Consider the following 21,684-nt stretch of genomic DNA (forward strand, 5'->3'; position numbering starts at 1 on the left):
TAAGTAAAACGTTCCATTAAAAGAGTGCAAAAGGGGCATAGCCCAATACACATTTGGTATATAAGTTTTACACCCACATCAGTCAATTAAATTGAAATTGTAGAAGAACAAGGAAAACAGTTGTGGAAGGATCTTAGTGAATATGAGACTATCGAGGAAAGTCGTGGTCTAATGGAGGAGGAGAAGTACGATTTGGAAAGAATCTGGGGTGAGCTAGAAAAAACTTTTGGAAGAAATTTGTTGGAGGCAAAAATCTAGAGTTCTTTATATTAGAGGAGATAGGAATACTAAATTCTTCCATTGTATAGCCAATTCTCATTGGAGATTTGACTCCATAGATAGGCTTACGGTGGATGGAGAACTTTCTTCAGATCCAGAGGACATAGTAGAGTGTATTTCTCGCTTCTATAGGCAACTCTATTATGAAAATGTGGTTGATAGACCTGTCCTTGATGACGTGGAATTCTCTAGAATTTATGAGGAAGATGCTCTTTGGTTATATAGGCCGTTTGATGAGGAAGAGGTGTATGGGGTGATTAATGTATTTAATGGTGATAAGACTCCTGGCCTGGATGGCTTTTCCATGGCTTTTTACCAGTTTTGTCGAAGTGTTTGGAGTGTTTTGAAGAAAGAGATTATGAAAGTTTTTTAGAACTTTCATACTCAAGTTGTGTTCAAGAAGAGTCTTAATACTGCATTTCTTTCCCTTATTCATAAAAAAGTAGATGTTGTGGAGATCAAGGATTTTCGGCTAATCAGTTTTGTTGGTGGGATTTACAAGATTATTTCGAAGGTGTTGGCTAATCAGTTTCGAAGGGTGGCACATGGGCTTATTTCAATTTAACATATTTCATTTGTGAAAGGTAGACAAATTTTGGATTCTGTGTTAATTGCTTTTGAATGTATTGATAGTAGATTGAAGATAGGGATTCCAAGGGTGTTGTGTAATTTTAATGTGGAGAAGGCGTACGATCATGTGAATTGAGGTTTTCTAATGTAGATGTTGTAGCATTGTGGGTTTTAGAAAAATGGTGAAAATGGATTATGTGTTGCATGTCTATTGTTAAATTTTTCATTTTGATTAATGGGAGTCCTTCAGATTTTTTTGGAAGCTCTAGGGGGATTAGGCAAGGGGATCCTCTATCTCCATTGCTCTTTGATGTTGTTATGGAGGCTTTAAGCCGTATGTTGGATGTGACTGCAGTTGCTAGATAGTTTTCGGGCTTTTCTGTAAGTTTTACACCTAGTACTTCGATGATGGTGTCTTATCTTTTATTTTCTGATGACACTCTTATATTTTGTGATGCTTACCTTAATCAATTAGTTACTTTAATGGAGATTCTGACTAGATTTAAGGAGGTTTCAGGGGTAAGGATTAATTTGGAGAAATTAGAGTTGGTACCAATTGGAGAGGTACATAATCTGGATGTGTTGGTATGGTTGTAGGCATTCTTCCCTTCCTTTGAAATATTTGGGACTTCCTTTGGGCGCTAAATTCAAGAAGTTGTTAATCTGGAATCCTATATTAGAGAAGATGGAACGAAGACTAGTAGTTTAGAAGAGGCTTTATTTATCTAAGGGGGGTAAGGTTACTCTTATTAAAAGAACCCTCTCCTCCTTACCTACTTATATCCTTTCCATCCTTCCTCTACCTGGGAATGTTGCCAATTGCATGGAGAAATTATAGAGAGATTTTCTTTGGAGTGGTATTAGTGGTGATTCTAAATTACACTTGGTGAAATGGGCTAAGGTTTGTAAGCTAGTGTAGGTTGGGGGGGCTAGGTATTAGATGATTGGGGAGTTTTAACTCTGCCTTGTTGGGCAAGTGGTTGTGGAGGTATGGTTTAGAGACTAATGTGTTATGGAGGAGGGTTATAGAGGTGAAATATGGGAATGTTTGGGGTGATTGGTGCACAAAAAAGGTGACAAGTGCATATGCTGTTAGCCTTTGGAGGCTTATTAGAAGTGGCTGGTTGAACTTCTCTAAACCACTCTAAACTACTATAGTATGATGTGGGTGATGGTACTAGAGTGAAGTTTTGGAAGCATGTGTGGTGTGGGGATTGTACCCTCAAAGAGGCTTTTCCAAAACTTTATTGTCTTGGTAGGGCAAGGGACTCTTTAGTGGCAAAGGTTATGTATTGGTCTGGTGGGAGGATTCATTAGAATTTTCATTTTCGTCATTCACCACAGGATTGGGAGGAAGACTCTTTTGATCTGTTTATGGGCATTGTTTACTCTTCGAAAGTGCAAGGGGTTGGCGTTGATAAGGTTTGTTGGAAGCCAGCAAGGAGTAGAGGTTTTGAGGTTAAAGGTTTTTGTCTCTCTTCCTACCCTTCTACTCTTTCTTTCCCTTGGAGGTTGGTGTGGCAATTGAAGGTAGGCCCAAGGGTTGCTTCTTTTCATGGTCAGCTTCTTTAGGTAAAATTCTTACAATTGATAACTTTCGTAAAAGGCGTATTATTGTTCTTGATTGGTGTTACATGTGTAAGAGGTGTGGAGAGTCAATGGATCATCTTCTGCTTCATTGCCCTATAGCATTTGAGTTGTGGTCTTTGGTGTTTTGTTTGTTTGGGCTTCATTGGGTTATGCCACATAAGGTAATTGAGTTGTTTGAGTCTTGGCAAGGTAAATTTGGGAGGCATCGCAATATAGATTTTTGGAGACTTGTGCTGCATTGCTTGATGTGGTGTATTTGGAGTGAAAGAAATGCTAGATTCTTTGAGTGATGTGAGCAGTCCTTGCTAGAGATTAAGTCATTTTTCTTACATTCTCTCTTTGTATGGAGTGTGGCTCTGTCGCATTTTTCTTGTTTTTCCCTTTATGTTTTACTTGATCATTATAATTTTGTTTCTTGATTTGTGCCCCTCAGTCAATCCATAATGTAATCAGGTTGGCTATTTTTTTCTTAATAAAATTTTTCGTTACCTATCCAAAAAAAAAAAAAAAAAAGTTCGTAAATGAAAACTTTGTGGTGGTGGCAGCTATTCATGCAGATAATGATCTTAAAAACAAAAGCTTTAGCTCCAACAGTGGTCTCTCACATCCTTCAAAGTTTTGATCATTTCTTTTTTCCATGTATACCACTTAAGACAAAAGAGGAATGGCTTTCGGAATCTCTATATCCAAATTCCAACCAAACTTACCAAAAAAATAAGCCAATATATCAACAACACATCTAGGCAGGACCCACTGGACCCCGACTAGACCATAACTCACATCTCTCTGGCAACATCACATTGAAGATGCAAATGATCAGTAGTTTTTCAACTCTTCCTACACATAGAACACCAGTCAACATAGCAATATTGTGTTTCCTTAAATTCTCCATTGTTAGAACTTTCCCTAATGCTCAATTCATACAAAAAATCCCACTTGCACTGGAACCTCAGGCTTCCAAATTTTTTCTGAGGGAAAAGGTTTTCTGTTTGAGGTTAAAGGTTTGTAAAAAATTTTTTAACCTTAAACGGTCAGATTGTTGATGACTTGTCCCCACTTTTGTAGATGCAAATGATTGGTAATTTTCCAATTCTTCCTACACATACAACACTAGTCAACGTAGCAATATTGTGTTTCCTCAAATCCATTGTTAGAATTTTCCCAAATACTAAGTCCATACAAAAATTGCACTTGCACTGGAACCTGAGGCTTTATAAATGCGCTTCCGTGGGAAAAAAGAAATTTTGTTTGAGTTTTTTTTTTTTGATAATTAATAAACTCCATTGAAAGAAAAATATACAAGAGGCCAGAGCACACAGGAAGTGTACTGAGGGTGCATGAGAACAAAAGAACTAAGAATTATAAAGACTACATCTATTAAGAAAATCAGACAAAGAATAAAACAGAGAGTCCCCCAAAGCAGTTGTCTACCAAGACAGTGTCTGGAAAAAAGACATCTTCAAGTCTTGAATCAACCTCTCAGCATTCAAAGATCCGCGCATTCCTCTCCCTCCAGATATCCCACATCAGACAATGAGGGACCATATTCCAAATCTTCCCATTTCTATGTTTCCTAAACTTTCCTGGAAAGCTAGCAAGAAGCTTTAAAATGTCCTTGGGCATTACCCAAAATTACTTGAAAAGAGTAAGCTTTGTAAAAAGTTTTAACCTCAAACACTTGGCTCTTTGGTGGAATCGTCCCCACATTTGCAGAGTAGTGAGCATTTATAAAAGAGAGAATGGATTCCAACCCGATTTTACACATCTCTAATGAAATTGATATCCCAAGGTAATTACCATTAGAGCAACGCGTATGATTTTCCAAGAAGCCTCTTTATGTTGAGCTATTTGATATAGTTCCAGAAGAGGCTACTTTATGACTTGCTCTCTACACCACAAGTGATGCTAAAACTTGATCCAGATATCCTCACCCCACTTAAAATCCAATTTACCTACAAAATGTTAATGTACCCCAGGTTCCCAACCTCTTCTTATGCTCTTCCATAAATTCACACCATGTCTGATTGATTAATATCTAAACACCATCCCCAACTGCTACCATATTTCGTCTCTATCACCTTTCTCAAAAAGTGTCCATCTCTACCATATTCTGAAATTGAGTAAAATTCTTAGCAAAATGGATCTGACGTTTTCTGGTTTTTCCTCTTTTGGAAATTGAGTGTAACCTTTTTTACTTCTTTCCTTCTCCCTTATATGCAATGAGAGCTTTGCTTTAATTGGGAGCTTCTCCAATTCATTCAAGCTTGTAATGTATATGCCCTACCTGGACAATCTGAAGCAGATTGGGAAAAGTGTAATATCCTTGCTATTAATTGGGGAATTGAGGAGGTGACTAAAACTGGGTTTTAAGTTTTGACCAATTCTTTGTAGATAATGACTGTTGGGTTTGCTCTTGACTAACAAAATGGCTTTGATTTTAGGAGAACATATTATTCAAGCTTGGGTAATTTAAGTAGTGGTCAATGCTGAGGTGGATGAACTAGTAAACCTGAGTAGCTAATAGAAGGGGAGTAACTTCTGCTGGGGTTCAGCAGTGCTTTTTAGTTTTCTGTTTCTCTTTGTTGTATAGCATTTGCAATTTTTTTTGCTTGGTTGAGGATGCCTTCCCTCAATTCCGTTCAAAAATTGGATCTAAATAAATTTTTTTTCCTTTTCCTCACGCTCAATTTAAAATATTTGAAAGTATAAACAGGGAAGAAACTGTTGTCATCTGTCTTTGTCTTGTTGATCTGTATTTCTATTTCTTTTTCTTTTTTATTCATATCTTCTTGTAATTTTGATGTGATGCAGTGACGTCAATGCCATCAGCGAACCAGTGGAATTGGATCCTTCGGAGTGTGTTACTTCTCATGTAAAGTCAATTGCTCAGTTACCATATATATAGTATTTCCTTCTGGTTCTCAAATGAAGTGAAACGTATTTCCTTTTTTTCCCCCTTATTATTATTATTATTATTGTTATTTTTACTTGGGCTTTTTCCCCTTTTGTAGTTGTGGAACTTCTGCAAGCCTTATACACTTAACTCCATAGGTAATTGGCTTCAGTGTCGAGAAGTTATAGACGGCATAGGAGAAGGTGTCAATGGAACTATATGTGGAAAGTGGCGCAGGTAAACCAAATAACAAACTTCTTTCAGAGTGACTCCATTGATAGTGTCATTTTTTTTGTGTTAATAGTATTTGATGAGCGTCTGGAATTTGTGATTTTAATACATTATCTTTTAGTTCGAAGGTTTTTGTAGGGAAATCTACCAATAATTAAATAGTATCAAAATTAGTTTTATGGATTTGAACACAAACACGGATGAATGTGAGATTTTGTCTCTGTTTTGCCCATGAAATTGGTCTATAATGCTCACAAGTTAGTTCAAGAAGTTACTCATGAATAACACCTTCTGTGTAACTTTTCTTTTTTAAAATTGGAAAAATCTCAAGTTTTTTTATTTTGGGCATGGGGAGTAATGCATGACTACTTCAAATCTCAGTTTTTTTGATGATGTGGAACCTCACCAAGGCAGGACCTTTTGGACAACTACTTCAAATCTATCAGTACATCACTTATTAAACAAATAGTTAATTTGATATATAAACGTACATGTGAAATGATTCAACTCCCTTGAGGATTATTGAGGAATATATGAAATGACCTTACATACAGTTTGTGTGGTAAGCAGGAAGTTTGATGCTTTATTTCTGATATGTCTGGCACATAATACTTGCTTTTTCTGTTAACTAAGCACACAATACTTTCTTTTTTTGATAAGTAAAAATATATATTAAAGGAGAAAATTAATTCGTGTTTGCGATGATAAACACACAATATATCTTTAAAAATTACTAAGAATCATACAGAAAAATCAAGTGAGTCTTGAAACACAACAATATAAGTACAATGAGTAAAACCCCATGCGTAAGACCAATCAAGCAAGGTTCAGCAGCAAGGATTTCAGTGACTATCCTCAAAAGTGCGGCTATGATGTTCCTTACAAGCTATCCACATCAAACATAATGGAGTAAGATTCCAACCATCCAAAGAGTGCTTCCAAATCAATTCCTTACCCAAAACAAATATGCTACTGTTGATGGCAACACCCAATGAGTCCCAAACATCTTAAAAATTACACTCCACAAGACATATGCAACATCACAATGGAGCAACAACAGTCCACCATTTCCCACAACACATACAACACCAGCCAACTAAAGAAAAGCCCCTCTTGATAAGGTTGTCATAAATAAGAATCTTACCCCAAGCTTCTGTCCAAACAAAGGACACCTATTTTGGGCCCTTGACACACCATATTCTCTTCATAGGGAATGAAATAGCATAGTACCACAGATAGCCTTGTAATAAGAACAGACGTTAAACTTTCCACTCCCCTACAATCACCATCTCAACCTTTCACACCCTCTTGATAAGGTTGTCAAAAGTAAGAATCTTACCCCAAGCTGCTGTCCAAACAAAGGACACCCTTTTTGGGGCCTTGACACACCATATATGCTTCCAAGGGAATGGAATATCATAGTACCACTGATAGCCTTGTAATAAGAACTGACGTCAAACTTTCCACTCCCCTACAATCACCATCTCAACCTTTCACACCCTCTTGATAAGGTTGTCATAAGTAAGAATCTTACCCCAAGCTGCTTTCCAAACAAAGGACACCCTTTATGGGACCTTGACACGCCATATACGCTTCCAAGGGAATGGAATAGCATAGTACCACAGATAGCCTTGTAATAAGAACAGACGTCAAACTTTCCATTCCCATGCAATCACCATCTCAACCTATCACACCCGTCCCACCTAGGCACCCTTTAGTGACTAAGATACCCATGTTGGACAGACATGATGTAGGTGTATAAGGAAATATATCCTGCACATGTAAAAGGTGTTCCTAAGCATAAAAGAGAATATGCCCCCTAATTCACAGTAGTTTCCTCATTCTTAATCTTTGTATGTTGCAAAATAAGACAATCAAAAACCCTTCTTGGGCCTGCCATGTCACATGTGCAGATGTACTACACTTGCTTACAGTTATTTATTAAAAGTTAAAAATTAAAAAGATCCACTTTGGAGGTAAGGGAGAGAATTCATCTAATTGTAATAGTGTTTGAGCCGAATACCTTGTTGAGTGCCCCTGGGTTAGCCCAATGCTAGGAAAAGAAAGAGATTATGCGCTGCAGAGGGAGTTGATGGGATGGAGCCTAACCGGCTCCATCCCTTTCTGTTGATAACTATGAAAAAACCAGGCAACCAATCCATAGATTGATACCAACAGATATGAAAGAAAGGCACTATGATGGATTATGGTATAATTATGACGATAAGTGGGCCTCGAGGTACAGTTATTTGGAGGTGCCCATAATCTTCTGGCTTAGATCAGGCAAAAATCATACTTATGCAACTCCACTGAATCTGGTGGCCTATATCTCTAGATAGAAATCACTGTCAAGAGAATGATTATTTGTCCAACTTGAAATGCCAGTAATATGAGGATTTCCATATGGTATATTGACTTTGCTTTGGTGTTGCTAATAGCATGCCTAGGCACTCTTAAAGCTCAAAAAGCGAAGCTCCAGGGTTGAATATCTTTTCTGAAGTGAGACATATTATGAAGCGTGCAAGTATGCTCTGTGTCTTTTGGAAAGTACAAATTTTGATGCACTTCTATATATATATTTTTGAAAAATGTCATTAAATTTAGGGCAAAGATTTGCTGCAAACAAGGTTGCAGCACTTGTTGCATGTTGCTATATGTGACAAAATATTAGAAACACACCTGTCCCGGACCAATTAAAAGAAAACTTCTGTTAAGTTCTTAACCTTAATGTTTCTCTCACACTCTCTCTCTCTCACGCACGGAAAAAAAAAATACAATCCTTTTCTCTCTTTCTCTCTTCTTCCTCCTCCATTCTTCTCACTTCTCAGATACCCAGCCACCAAACCTAATCAAAATACAAATCCCTTGAGGTTATGTACTTATAATTGTAGGATGATGATGAGGATATCTGTGTATCCATCGAGCTCTTTCTGTTTACTTTCATTCTTGCTATTCGATGAAAACGACAAGTCAATCAGGTACCCACAATTGGTAAATCATCTGAAGCACGTGGTGTTTTTCCATGTATTTGTTTCATCAAACACCAAATTAACACAGCATCATAAAAGTGCAGGATGAAATAAAGCTTCAACCCTTAGTATACATATAATTTAGAGATAAGGAATTTCTGGGTATCTTTAAAAAATGAAATCTTTTTTGTGGTTTTGTACATATTATATGGATTTGGTGTATTTTGCTTTACATAGAATCAAAACTATTAGATTGAACAATCCAAAAGACACAGTTTTTGGATTTCAGTCAAAATCATAAAGCAAAATATTCCTTTAGATTAAAGAAAAGTATTTCCAAAATCTGTCGAAAGGGGATTTTCTTTCTCATGCCATCTAGGTGTCACAGAGTATGTGTGATCAAAAAATCCTTTCATAACTGCAATTAGAACCTAAGAAGATTGAGGGATTTGTATTTTGATTTGGTTTTGTGGCTGGGTATCTGAGAAGTGAAAAGAACAGAGGAGGAAGGAGAGAGAGAGAGAGAAAGAGAGAGAGAGAGAGTGTTGGTGGGGTTTTGAAGAGGGAGAGAGAGAGAGAGAAGGATTTGTAATTTTATTTTTATTTTTTCTGTGCTTGTGATAGAGAGAGAGAGTGTGTAAGAGAAACATTAAGGTTAAGAACTTAACAGAAGTTTTCTTTAAATTGGTCCAGGACAGTTGTCTTTCTAATATCTTGACACATTTAGCAATATGCAGTGAGTGCTGCAACCTTGTTTGCAGCCAATTCTTACCCTTTTTTAAGTGTTCTATCTTACAAGAATTGATATGGATCATTGATTTGCTATGGACACTTTCTTATGGTATGGTATTCTACACATGACATTTCTATTTAAATCAAACAAGGAATTTTTTATGATCCTATCTGTTTGTGCATTTCTGGGTTTTTTTATTTTTATTTTTATTTTTTAAATAAAAATCTGGGTGAGTTTCTCTTAGCTCTCTCTCTCTCTCCTCCTATTCCTCCGCCCCCCCCGCCCCCCCCGGCGGTGGAAGAAAAAGAGCAATATCTTTCTTTTTCTCAATCTTCTGTCTTCATCTATTTAGATTTATTTATTTATCTAAAATTGTGACTCCTGTTGATGAAAAGATCTGATTCATTTAAAATGGTTTGGTCATGTGGGGTCTGTCGGTCCCTTTGGCTTCCAATTTTTACAAGTAATTGCCAACCTCTAGTATCCACATTAAATTCTTTGGGTTGTTTGGACCGTAGATTTGTTGCTTGGGGTTTTGCCGTTTACCATTTTAACTACCTGTTGCATGTTTTCTTCCTTTTTCTTTTCATTTTTAAAGGAGATATTCTTAGTTCTATAATGAATTAGGAAGCTATTGAATTTATTTAAATCTCAAATAGTGAGAGGAGGCCCGGCTACCTCGAATTAGCCAGAAATCCTGTTTTAGTTTTTTATGTACTAGGATCAATATGGGGGGATTCCGAAGTTTCTTTATTGAATCTAAGTTATTTCAGTTGGTGGTGGAGGAAGGAGGGAATTTTTTTTCCCTTAAGATCTTTGAACGGGGAAAATTCTACATGCAATCGGTGTTTTTGGGCAAGAGTGCAGCCCTTTGGTTAGTGAGGAATCTGGAACACTTTGTGATTGGGGTTAGTTCTAAGCAATTTTTCACGCTCAGGGAAGGTGCTACGGCGTACACCTTGCAACGGGGGTCCAATTCTTTGGGCGATCGCACGCTTATGAGAGGTTAAGGTTGGTGGGCGGCGGCGTACTATCATTATTCCTGCCGGTAAATTGCAACACGGATGGAGAATTTTTGGGGTTGAATTACGAAGGATGTTGGAACCTGCTCAATATGCGCTGGGTGGATTGCAGTTTGTATCGTATAGGTCTAAGCAGATCCCCAAACATCATCCTCCCAGGTCTTATGTGGAAGCTGTCAAAGCTCCAGTGCAGGCAACGTTGAAGCATGTTCAGCAGCCCCTTAACAAAGATAAGGTTAAGACTGATTTTGTGAAGAATATTGTGGAGTTTCCTAGTGAAAAGTCTCATACACAGGTTGTAGCTTTTGAAACGCAGACTGGTAGTTCTCATCAGGCAGCCGTGGGTGGTGGGGAGGGTGGAGCAGGTGATATTAATGGCAAGAATAAATTTGATGAGAAAATCTTGGAAGGAAATAATTGTAATATTCCTTTGAAACTCAATTTGAATTCAAAATTGGTTGAGTTTGAAAAGTTGCGTGATAATAGGAAGGGACGTTGGCTGGGGAGAGGGCTGACTGTGAGTGTGAATGAATTTGGAAAGAGGCGGGTATTATGGGATGTTGTTAAGGGAGGGCAACAAGCTGGCAAATGGGTTCCACGAAATACTGATTCTACTAAGGCAGTGGGTCTGGGTCCATCCAAGCCAAAGGCCCAAGTCTCGTTGGGTAATGAAGAACTCATGTTGGGCCTGGAATTGCTAAGCCTAACTAATTTTGAGGCTGGAGAAAGCTCACTTAGTGGATCTACGAGTCTGGAGTCTTCTTTCCAGGAAGGGGTCACGTTGCCAAGTCTAGGTGGTAATAAACTTATTGCCACGAAGGAGTTTCGGTGCCCAATGGTTAGACCCACCACATCGGAGCAACCAGCGATGCCGTCGAAGGTATCGGCGATCTCATCCATCACATCGGAGCACCCGGTGACATCGCCGACAGCTCCGATGGTCACACCCATCACCTCGGAGCAACCTTCGACATTGCCGACAGCTCCGATGGACTTCGCAGTGACGGAGGCTGAACTTGAGGGTGGTCAGCTCAGCTCGGTTCGTCTAGTCCAGCCACCCATTGAGCCGACAGAACCGGTGGTGGTGGCCCAAGTATCCCAAGAACAGGTTTTGCTGATCGGTGCTCCGTTTGGGTCGAGGTTGGGGCCGGTGGTGTCAGCGGACACAATATCGGAACAAGCAATGACTCTTGATGACCCGATAGTGTCGGAGTTGGTGCCTGTGTCGTCTTCAGTGGCATCGGAGGATGGGGTTGAGGACTTTGTGGGTTTGGAAGGATTGGATTATTCTAACTCTGAGGGAGTTCATCTACCTGGCCCAAATATAAGGGAATTGGTTGGAGATTTGGATAAGACTTGGGGTAACTCCAAAGACTGGATTTTACAAATGCGTGATGGCCGACAATTAGTGCTCCCATTGTCACTGTATCGTTCTCCAGATTGTTTGTCAGTCTGCTCAAGTTTAGAGGGTGAGTGTGTACCAGGCAGTGTTCCTTGTACTAATGAAGGGCAGAGGGTTACTTGGGCAGATGAGAGTGAGGGGCTAGTAAACTCCTTGTCTGTGGTTCCCGAGTTAGTAAGTGAGCCTTGGGAGTCTGATGAAAGGTTGAGGTCTTCTGAGGGAGGTGATGAGCCATTAGTTGTGGTACCTTTGGCTACTGAAGGTCCGTTGGAGTTGGAGTCTAGTCCTATGAAGGAGATTGGGTGTAAGGAGAATGCAGATAATTGTCAACTTTCACAATGGGTAAAAAATAGGATAAGGGCTTTCAAGAAATCTGTGGGCACTTCACTAGAAGGTTTTGAGGAGCGAGTGACCTTATTAGCCATAGAGGCCGTAAAGAAAGATAGATAGAAACTTGTGGTGGGTGATCGAGATGAAGTTGGTTAAGTCCTCGAGAAAGGTGAGCTGAAAAATTTGCTGTCATCTTTGAATGTCGAGTATGATACAAATAAAGCAGGGAGTGCAAGTTTTGAGCGGGCGGTTGTGTCTTATCAATGAATGTGAAGATTATTTCTTGGAACGTTAGAGGGTTGAATGAGCAGGATAAAAGGTTCAGGGTTAGAAACTTGATTAGGAAATGGGGGCCAGATGTGGTTTGTCTTCAAGAAACCAAAATGGGATTGATTAATAGAGCAGTGATTCGTAGCTTGTGGGGTGGCCAACATGTTGATTGGTCATACTTAGGCTCTTGTGGTGCTTCTGGTGGGGTATTAGTGATGTGGGACACTCGGGTAGTGAATAAATTGGAGGAGGCAGTGGGGAGATTTTCGATTTCCTGTAAGTTTACAAGTGTGTCAGATCAGTTTGTATGGGCGTTTATGGGTGTTTATGGTCCTAATTTACACCGAGATAGGAGATTATTATGGGAGGAACTTTGTGGCTTGAATACCTGGTGGAGTGTCCCATGGTGTGTGGGTGGTGACTTTAATGTGGTTAGGTTCCCTTCTGAACGATTGGGGTCTACTTCTTTCACTACTGCTATGAGGGAGTTCTCCAATTTTATCTCAGAACAGGGTCTCATTGATCTGCCATTGCAAGGAGGTACTTTCACTTGGTCTAATTCTAGAGAAGTTGTTTCGAAGGCTAGGTTGGACAGATTTTTGTTTTCTGCGGATTGGGAGGATAAGTTCCTAACAATTTCTCAAAGACGGCTATCTAAATTGTGCTCAGATCATTTTCCAATTGTCCTTGAGGGTGGATTTTTTCAGAGAGGGAGTATGCCATTTAGATTTGAGAATATGTGGCTGAAGGATGAAGGTTTTGTGGATAGGGTTCGGTCATGGTGGGATTCCTACCAGGTTCATGGTGCACCGAGTTATATTCTGGCCAATAAATTAAAGCTTCTTAAAAATGATCTGAAAAGATGGAATGTGGAGGTGTTTGGTCATGTTGATGTCCGGATTAGAAAATTGTGGAAGGACCTTAGTGTGCTAGAGAAAAGGGAGGAGAGTCAGGGATTATCAGCAGAGGAAAGGGTGGAAATGGGAAGAATTCGTGATGAGTTAGAGAAAGCTATCCTGTTGGAAGAGATTTGTTGGAGGCAGAAATCCAGAGTTCTTTGTGTTAGGGAAGGAGACAGGAATACTAAGTTTTTCCATCGTATAGCTAATTCTCACAGGAGGGTTAATTCTATTGATAGGCTTATGGTGGATGGGGTGTTGTCATCGGACCCTATTGCGATAGCAAACCGTATCTCTCAATTTTATAGGCAGCTTTATTTTGAGGAGGTGGCTCACAGACCTGTCTTAGATGATGTGGATTTTTTTAGCATCTCGGTGGAAGATGCAAGTTGGTTAGATAGGCCTTTTGAGGAAGAAGAGGTGTTTCAGGTGATCCATGACTTTAATGGTGATAAGGCACCTGGCCCGGATGGCTTTTCCATGGCATTCTTCCAGTCTTGTTGGGGTGTTTTGAAAAATGAAATTATGGCTGTATTCCACAACTTCCATACTGTGCGGTGTTTGAGAAGAGTCTTAATGCTTCATTCCTAGCCCTTATTCTTAAGAAAGTGGATGCTGTGGAGGTCAAGGATTATCGGCCTATTAGCTTAGTTGGTGGGATGTATAAGATTATTTCTAAGGTGTTGGCTAATCGGCTTCGTAGGGTGGCGCATGGACTTATTTCGGATTCGCAAAATGCTTTTGTGAAGGGCGCATGTGATTTTTGGATTCCGTCTTGATTGCTTCGAATGTATTGATAGTAGATTGAAGCCGTGAGTTCCTGGGTGCTATGTAAGTTGGATGTGGAGAAGGCGTATGATCATGTGAGTTGGGATTTTTTAATGTATATGCTGCGGCGTTGTGGTTTCTCAGAAAAATGGAGAAAATGGATAAGGTATTGCATTTCAACTGTGAAGTTTTCCATTCTGATCAATGGTAGCCCATCTGATTTCTTTGGAAGTTCTAGGGGGCTTCGGCAAGGGGATCCCTTATCTCCATTGTTGTTTGATATTGTGATGGAGACATTGAGTCGTATGTTGGATGTGGCTGTATCCACTGGGCAATTCTCAGGCTTTTTTGTGGGCAGTATGACTGGTTCTTCAGTAATGGTATCTCACCTTTTATTTGCAGATGACACGTTGATTTTTTGTGATGTTGAACCTTCTCAGATTGCTAATTTGAGGGCGATTCTTGCTAGATTTGAGGAGGTGTCAGGGCTTCGTATTAATTTAGGGAAATCTGAGTTGGTACCTGTTGGAGGGGTACCAAATTTGGAGGCTTTGGTGGGTTTGTTGGGGTGTGGACGATTTCTCTCGCCCTTGAAATATTTGGGCCTTCCTTTAGGTGCAAAATTCAAGGACTTATCTGTTTGGAACCCTATTCTTGAGAGAATGGAGAGGAGATTAGCAGGTTGGAAGAGAATGTATTTATCTAAAGGAGGTAAGGTGACATTCATTAAAAGCTCACTCTCGTCCTTACCTACATACTTCCTTTCCCTTCTTCCTTTACCGGGTAAGGTGGCTAAGCGTATGGAGAAGTTACAGAGAGATTTTTTGTGGGATGGGATTGGTGGTGAACCTAAATTTCATTTAGTTCATCGGGGCCAAGGTTTGTAGGCCTTTGCAGATGGGGGGTTGGGTATAAGCACGGCTTGAGTAATTTTAATTCTGCCTTATTAGGTAAATGGTTGTGGAGGTATGGTACCGAGACTGATGCTTTATGGAGGAGGGTTATAGAGGCAAAATATGGAAACATGTGGGGTGGTTGGTGTACGAAGAAGGTGACAAGTCCTTATGGGGTCAGCTTGTGGAGATATATTAGAAGTGGTTGGTTGAACTTCTCTAAACTTCTTGTTTATGATGTGGGGGATGGTACTAGAGTAAAATTTTGGAAGCATGTGTGGTGTGGGGATTGTACTCTCCAAGAGGCCTTTCCGGAGCTATATTGTCTTAGTAGGTCCAAGGACTCCTCAGTGGTTGAAGTTATGGGTTGGTCTGCTGGGAGGTTTCACTGGAATGTGCAATTTCGTCGTCCACCACAAGATTGGGAAGAGGAAGCCTTTGACCGGTTTATGGGGCTAGTCTATTCCTCGTCAGTGAGAGGGTTTGGTCCAGATAAGGTTTGTTGGAAGTCTGCAAGGAATACAAGATTTGAGGTTAGAAGTTATTACAGTTCCTTCTACCCTCATAATCTTGTTTCCTTTCCATGGAAAATGATATGGCAATCGAAGGCGCCTCCAAGGGTAGCCTTCTTTTCTTGGGTTGCTTCCTTAGGTAAGATCTTAACAACAGACAACCTTCGTAAAAGACGAGTGATAGTTCTTGACTGGTGCTCTATGTGTAAGAGGTGTGGGGAGTCGGTGGATCATCTTCTACTTCATTGCACATAGCTTGGGAGTTGTGGTCTTTGGTTTTCTGTTTGTTTGGCATTCAGTGGGTTATGCCTCGTACTGTTATTGAGGTGTTTGAGGCTTGGCAAGGAAAGTTTGCGCGACATCGTCACATTGATGTTTGGAGATTAGTACCTCACTGCTTGATTTGGTGCATTTGGCGAGAAAGGAATGCTAGAAGTTTTGAGGGCTGTGAACGATCTTTGTTGGAGATTAAGTCTTTTTTCTTACGCACACTCTTTGAATGAAGTGTGGTTTTTTCTCATTTTTCTTGTTCTTCCTTTTCTATTTTTCTTGACCGTTGTTCTTTTGTTTCTTGATTTTTGTACCCATAGTACATCCTCAATGTACTCGTCTTGGCATTTTCTTTATTATTATTAATAATATTCTTACGTTATTTATCAAAAAAAAAAAAATGGTTTGGTCATGTGCAAAGGAGACCGATGATGTGTTGACGTTAACCTTATCCAATGCAGATTTTCAAGTAAGAACCCTGCAAAGGACGCTAATGAGCTCTAGCTCAGCTGGCACTTCCCCCCTTATAAGTTATAGGTGGAGGTGTCTTACTTTAGTGGCTGACCCTAGAAAAAATGCATATGGTCTTCCTATTCTGAATGCTTCAGTGGTTGCTGTCAATGAGATAAGTGGTGTTGGTGAAGTTGTACGGTGGATTGGTGGTGAGAGAAGTAGTTTGTATGAAACCATAAACAATGGATTTTGGAGCTCGGGGGGGGGGGGGGGGGGGGGGGGGGGGGCGGGGGCGGCGGGACTGTAGCAGCATATTGCTTTTGTTCTTTGCATTCTGTGAGAAGATTTTTGGATTGAGGTTTGGTGGTGGCATGTGAAGGTGGGGTGATGTAACACGCATGCTTGGAGGTTTTTAGGTATCATCTTTATGTTAAGTGAGGGTCTGGGCAATGGAAATGAGGCTTAATCTTGCCAGGTGTTCAGTGGAAAGTTTTGAGTGAACAGTTAGGCTTATGAATGCCAATGAATTTTGGGCTTTTGAACCACTTTGAGAACATGTTTATGTTAGAGATTGACCATTGTACTGATGTGTGGCAGTAGCAATAGCAGTGAAGAGTAAAGAGGGTTTGTACAGTGTGAGAGGTCTTCTGTCTTTGTTGCTCCCCATATCAGTGGGTGAGTGTGCATGTCTGAGAGAGAGAGCTGGTTGGAGTGGCAGCTGGCGGTGTTGGTGATGTAACACGCATGCTTTGAGGTTTTTAGGTATCATCTTTATTTTAAGTGAGGGTCTGGGCAATGGAAATGAGGCTTAAGATTGCTGGGTGTTCTGTGGAAAGTTGAGTGAACAGTTAGGCTTATGAATGCCAATGAATTTTGGGCTTTTGAACCACGTTGAGAACATGTCTATGTTAGAGATTGACCGTTGTACTGATATGTAGCATAGCAATACCAGTGAAGAGTAAAGAGGGTTTTTTCAGTGTGAGCGGTCACTGTCTTTGTTGCTCCCCATATCAGTGGGTGAGTGTGCATGTCAGAGAGAGAGAGAGAGAGAGAGAGAGAGCTGGTTGGAGTGGCAGCTGGCGGTGTTGGCAGACTTCAGGTTGCATTGAGGAACTAACCCTTTCATGATTGCTTGTGCATGTTTTGGGTTTCACTCAGAATGGTTATATGTCTGTTGAATGAGATGAAGTAGCCTAGTTATTTTGAGTAGCTTTGATTGTGCTGGTAGCTGCCTCCATCTATGTCAGTGACAGATTTGACTGAAGTGTATGCTATGTGAAACCAAGGAAGGTCAGCTAATTTTGATAAATCTCAATGTGGATGTTGGAATATTGAAGCAAATAGTTTATGGGAAAAGTTTTGCTACATACAAGTATGCAGCAATTGCTGCATATAGGGTTATATGGCAGCAAAAAGAAAGGGACAAGTGTCCAAGGGTCATGTGCAATGCACATGACCAAGTGGTCCCTTAGACACTTGTCCCTTTCTTTTTGCTGCCACATAACCTTGCTGCATACAAGTATGCAGCAAAACCTTTCCCATATTTTATTTGTGTGAGTTAGGAATTGGGTTTAATAAATGAAATTTTGAACTACTATTTTTTTTAATAAATGTTACTAATATGAATTTCTGCCACGCATTTCAATAATTCTGTTACATGGACATTTAAGATGGAATTAGCCATGTTGTCACTGTCAGTAAAAATTTTTACATCCAAAAAAGCCATGAGGAATATTTTAGATGATTGCTTAATTTGGTAATTAAACATAAAGATGATTAAGCCAGACTATTTTGTACATCCAAAAAAGCCATCAGGAATATTTTACATGGTTGCTTAAATTGGTAATTAAACATTAAAGATGATTAAGCCAGGCTAAGATGCAAGTGGAAAGCCAGTTCTTGTAATCAATTCCACTTGGGTAAATCATTTTCATTGAACTTTACTAATGGTTGTAATTATCAGACACTATTAAGTATCTTAGTAAGTTTATATATCCATTCGTTTATTGTTAAGCAACAATATAGAATAAATTTTATAGCCTGCATGGCTTTTTGTACTTCCTCTCTGTCTCTCTTCTTTTTCATCCATTTTTCCCAGATCTTTCTCATATAAACAGAAATTCTTTCTTGGTTATGTTCAAGATGATTAGCATGTTAAAGTTTTTAATGTTGCAGGGCTCCTCTTTCTGAAGTCCAAACTGATGACTGGGAATGCTTTCACTCTTTCCTTTGGGATCCAACTCATGCTGATTGTGCTGTGCCTCAGGTGAAATAACCTTCATTGATCTGATTTCTCAAGTCTTGTCAATTGTTTGGATTTTTTGCTGTGTATCATAAACACTTTTTGTGGGGAAGAATTATTGTAGGAATTGCAGTCTACTCAAAGTTGTTAGATAGTCTCATTTGACTTGGAAATTCATAGTCCAAAGGTTGTAACATTAGAATGTTGGGTGGAAACTGTAGTGTCCTAAGATACAGTAAATGTGCGGGGTGAATATTACATAATTTGAGTAATGACAACCATGTGACATGCTTTTCTACCTTGAAGCATTGAGGAACTTGTTGAAAATATAACATAAATTGTCAGACATTGGATGAAGTTATAATCTATCATTCTGTTCTGGTGATTTTGCTCATGAAAAACCAAATGGACTGATCACTGGAGGTGCTTTTTATGGATGTCATAAAGTATGCATGGACTTTTCATAGATGTTACAGACTAAAAGTGAATGTGGTACTAGGTGTCAAACATTATTTATCTCATGATGTTACCAAATAGCCTTGATTGTGGGTTCATGTTTCTGACAGATTGGTTACAAAGTAATAGATCAAAATGTATTTTTGTTGTAAATAATGGGCTATTGCTCTCTTCAGTCATTATGACTTCATTTTGTTTTTAAATTCTCTTCTTTGTGTTAGTTCTGCACCATTTTTATTTTAATCAAATCTTGTTTTATTTTATTTGCTTCAGGAGCTAGAAACGGATCAGGTTCTAAAGCAATTAAAGTATATTCAGATGGTAAGTCTTAGCACCCTTTTAATTACTGATGTTCATTTTATTGGTCCAAGGAAAATGACTGTACATTAGATTACTTGCAGCTAATTTTTTCCTAATCCTTGACTCTCTTTTTGATTATATACACCCCTAGTTACATCTTTCAGAGTCCATTGACTAGTTGACATTTACTAATTGTCCTAATAACATCAAACAACTAGTTCTAACAAAGTGGTTGGGAAGCAACATCTTTTACTAAATAACATTTCATTTGTGTGAGGAACAGAAAAGTAGATGCTAACTTTGTTGAACCAAGACAATGCTTTATGATTGCCTTAAAAGATTTCTCTCTCCCTCTCTCTCTCTCTCTCTCTCTCTCCATATATATATATATATATATATATATATATATATATATATATTATAAAACAACATAAGAAATAACCCAAAACAGTTCTCACTTTCAATCCCAGTATGGCCAGCACCAAGGTCTATGACATCCTTAGCAAACAATGAATCAGTCATGTGACACTGAAGTCCATGGTTCAAGCTTGAAGGTTTTAATTATTATCTATTTTTGTGGTGCTTGTGGGGAGAGCCATGGACAGTGTTATTGATAGCTTTAAAGACAACCTTAAAAATGACATTTAACTTCATTTTTGCCAAGTTTTAAAGGTAACTTTTAGGTATGAGTTGCGCGTTTATCACTAATTCATGAACTTCTATCTGCTTTAGGATTCAAATCTTTTGTGTTTGTTCATATTTTTTGGAAATCTATTTTAAGCTTTCAGTGTTTGTGTGCATGTTTCATTGGAGTTCAGTGTGTTTTTTCTCTTATTTAATGCTGTTTGTTTGTGATTATTGTTGGGTTCTTAACATTTTGTAATTTATGTAGCTGAGGCCCCAGTTAGCTGCTAAACGGCGAAAATCAGATCGCACAGATTGTAATGTTGATATGCAAAAACATACAGTTGATGCATCATACATATAGAGTCCATAATATGGTGAAAACTGCTTGATGATTTTGTCAAGTGTCCATACATTTTGCCATCTCTGTACCTTGTACATTCAGGTTATAAAAATCCCATAGATATTTTACATCACAGTTGTCTGGCATTGTAATTGTTAGACAGACGAATCCAAGTATAATATGTTGAGCGCCTGGCTGTTGTACCTCCTGCTGCTATCTTCATTGGCTTTTACTATTCATTGTTGATTTAGCTGATTCCAAATCCTCCCGTCCCCCTCCCTCTTTTAATTTTCTCAAGGCTGGTTTTTAGTCAAACTACCTTTTGTAATGGCTAAACTTAGAATAAATCATTCCATTTGATAGAATAGTGAAAAACAAATGAGATGGAACATACTTTGGGATCTCACTAGTGTTAAACGCGTAATGCACAAATGGCTATGAACATATGATTTTCAGCTCTTTTGGATCTTTTTTTGGCTATAGGAAACGTAAGTTCACCCCAAAGTGGGAGCTTGTGGGTCGAAATTGAGCTCTGTCGACCCATTGAAGGGGAGCTGGAGCCAAGAGGCCTTTGGCATCTCTCTTGGATTATGTTCTGGAAATTTGTAAATTACATGGGACTAGGAGGATCAAGTTATAGCGATGAATGTTACATTATGTCTAATGTATGCAACCATTATTTATCCAATGATTCCAGTTCTCATTTAATATGCTGAACCTGGTTGATAAATTTGGAAACCTCGTTGGGTCCTGTTTTTTTAATTGGTGAATGCAACTTCTCCACCCGTAAAGAGAACCTATGAATTCATCGTCTACCACTTGAAGGTGGTATATGGTGTTTTTGCTACATGAACATTACAATAACAATGTGTGGGTCTCATAGAAGTATGTATTGTGGAGTATGCCAATCCAAAAAATAGTTGTCTTTGATGGTATGGCCAAACCACACTATTATCATCAACAATGAGAACAACATGGTCAAGCCCCAGAAAGGCTCTTTGTATCAAGACAAAAAGAAGGTGTATCATCCTTGGTGATAATTCTAGAATGAAAGTAGTGGCCTTCGAGATCTAGCAAATGAGCAAACCTCAAGGCATGCCGTATGGTCTGTTTGGATTGATGATGAAGGAGGGGGAAGTAGAATAGAGTAAAATAGGACCAAAATTAGTTTATTTTCAGCTAACTCTACTATACTCTCCTCTACTTCCTCTCACTTTTCCCGCAATCCAGCAATCCAAACGGGCCTTTAGTGTTGATGTACATCTCAAACATGTGACTGGCTGCTTTGAGAAACATGGTAACAAAAGGCCTGAGTTTGACCAACATATAGGGATGGAATGGAACACAGAAAGGCTACTCATATTAATTGAATCAGAAGTAGTTGATGATATTGATGGGTAGCAATCAATTAAATATTGGTCTTCTTTCGAAGATCATTTTGAGCAATATATCTCTCGCATCACCCAAAGTGTACAAGTCCAAATCTAAAATAAGCTTTTTATTACATAACAAATAATGGGTCCTCTTGAAACTTCATCTTTTAAAAACAATCTCATCATCATGGGTATGCCTTGGTTCTTCCAATTTGAGACTTTTGGTAATGGGTTCAAGGAATGCATGGTTGTGGTTGTGGTT

General features: G+C 39.0%; 1 protein-coding gene across 6 annotated transcripts in view; it reads left to right on the forward strand.

The window, feature by feature from the left end:
- The window catches only part of LOC142613485 (uncharacterized), a 36,424-nt gene extending 15,676 nt beyond the window's left edge, over positions 1-20,748 (forward strand). For 4 of the 6 annotated variants that reach the window (XM_075785857.1, XM_075785850.1, XM_075785872.1 and 1 more), the window contains exons 3-7: positions 5,251-5,311; positions 5,451-5,569; positions 18,260-18,350; positions 19,056-19,103; positions 19,975-20,311. In XM_075785857.1, coding sequence (XP_075641972.1) covers positions 5,251-5,311; positions 5,451-5,569; positions 18,260-18,350; positions 19,056-19,103; positions 19,975-20,070 — 415 coding nt within the window. In that variant the 3' untranslated portion in view covers positions 20,071-20,311. Of the gene's footprint in view, positions 1-5,250; positions 5,312-5,450; positions 5,570-16,092; positions 16,345-18,259; positions 18,351-19,055; positions 19,104-19,974; positions 20,312-20,532 lie in introns of those variants that run through there. The other 2 variants (XM_075785866.1, XM_075785887.1) reach the window with 2 other exon arrangements.
- Positions 20,749-21,684: the final 936 nt, after the last annotated feature.

Source organism: Castanea sativa, chromosome 1 (genome assembly GCF_040712315.1).
Source record: "Castanea sativa cultivar Marrone di Chiusa Pesio chromosome 1, ASM4071231v1".
Classification (NCBI taxonomy): Eukaryota; Viridiplantae; Streptophyta; class Magnoliopsida; order Fagales; family Fagaceae; genus Castanea; species Castanea sativa.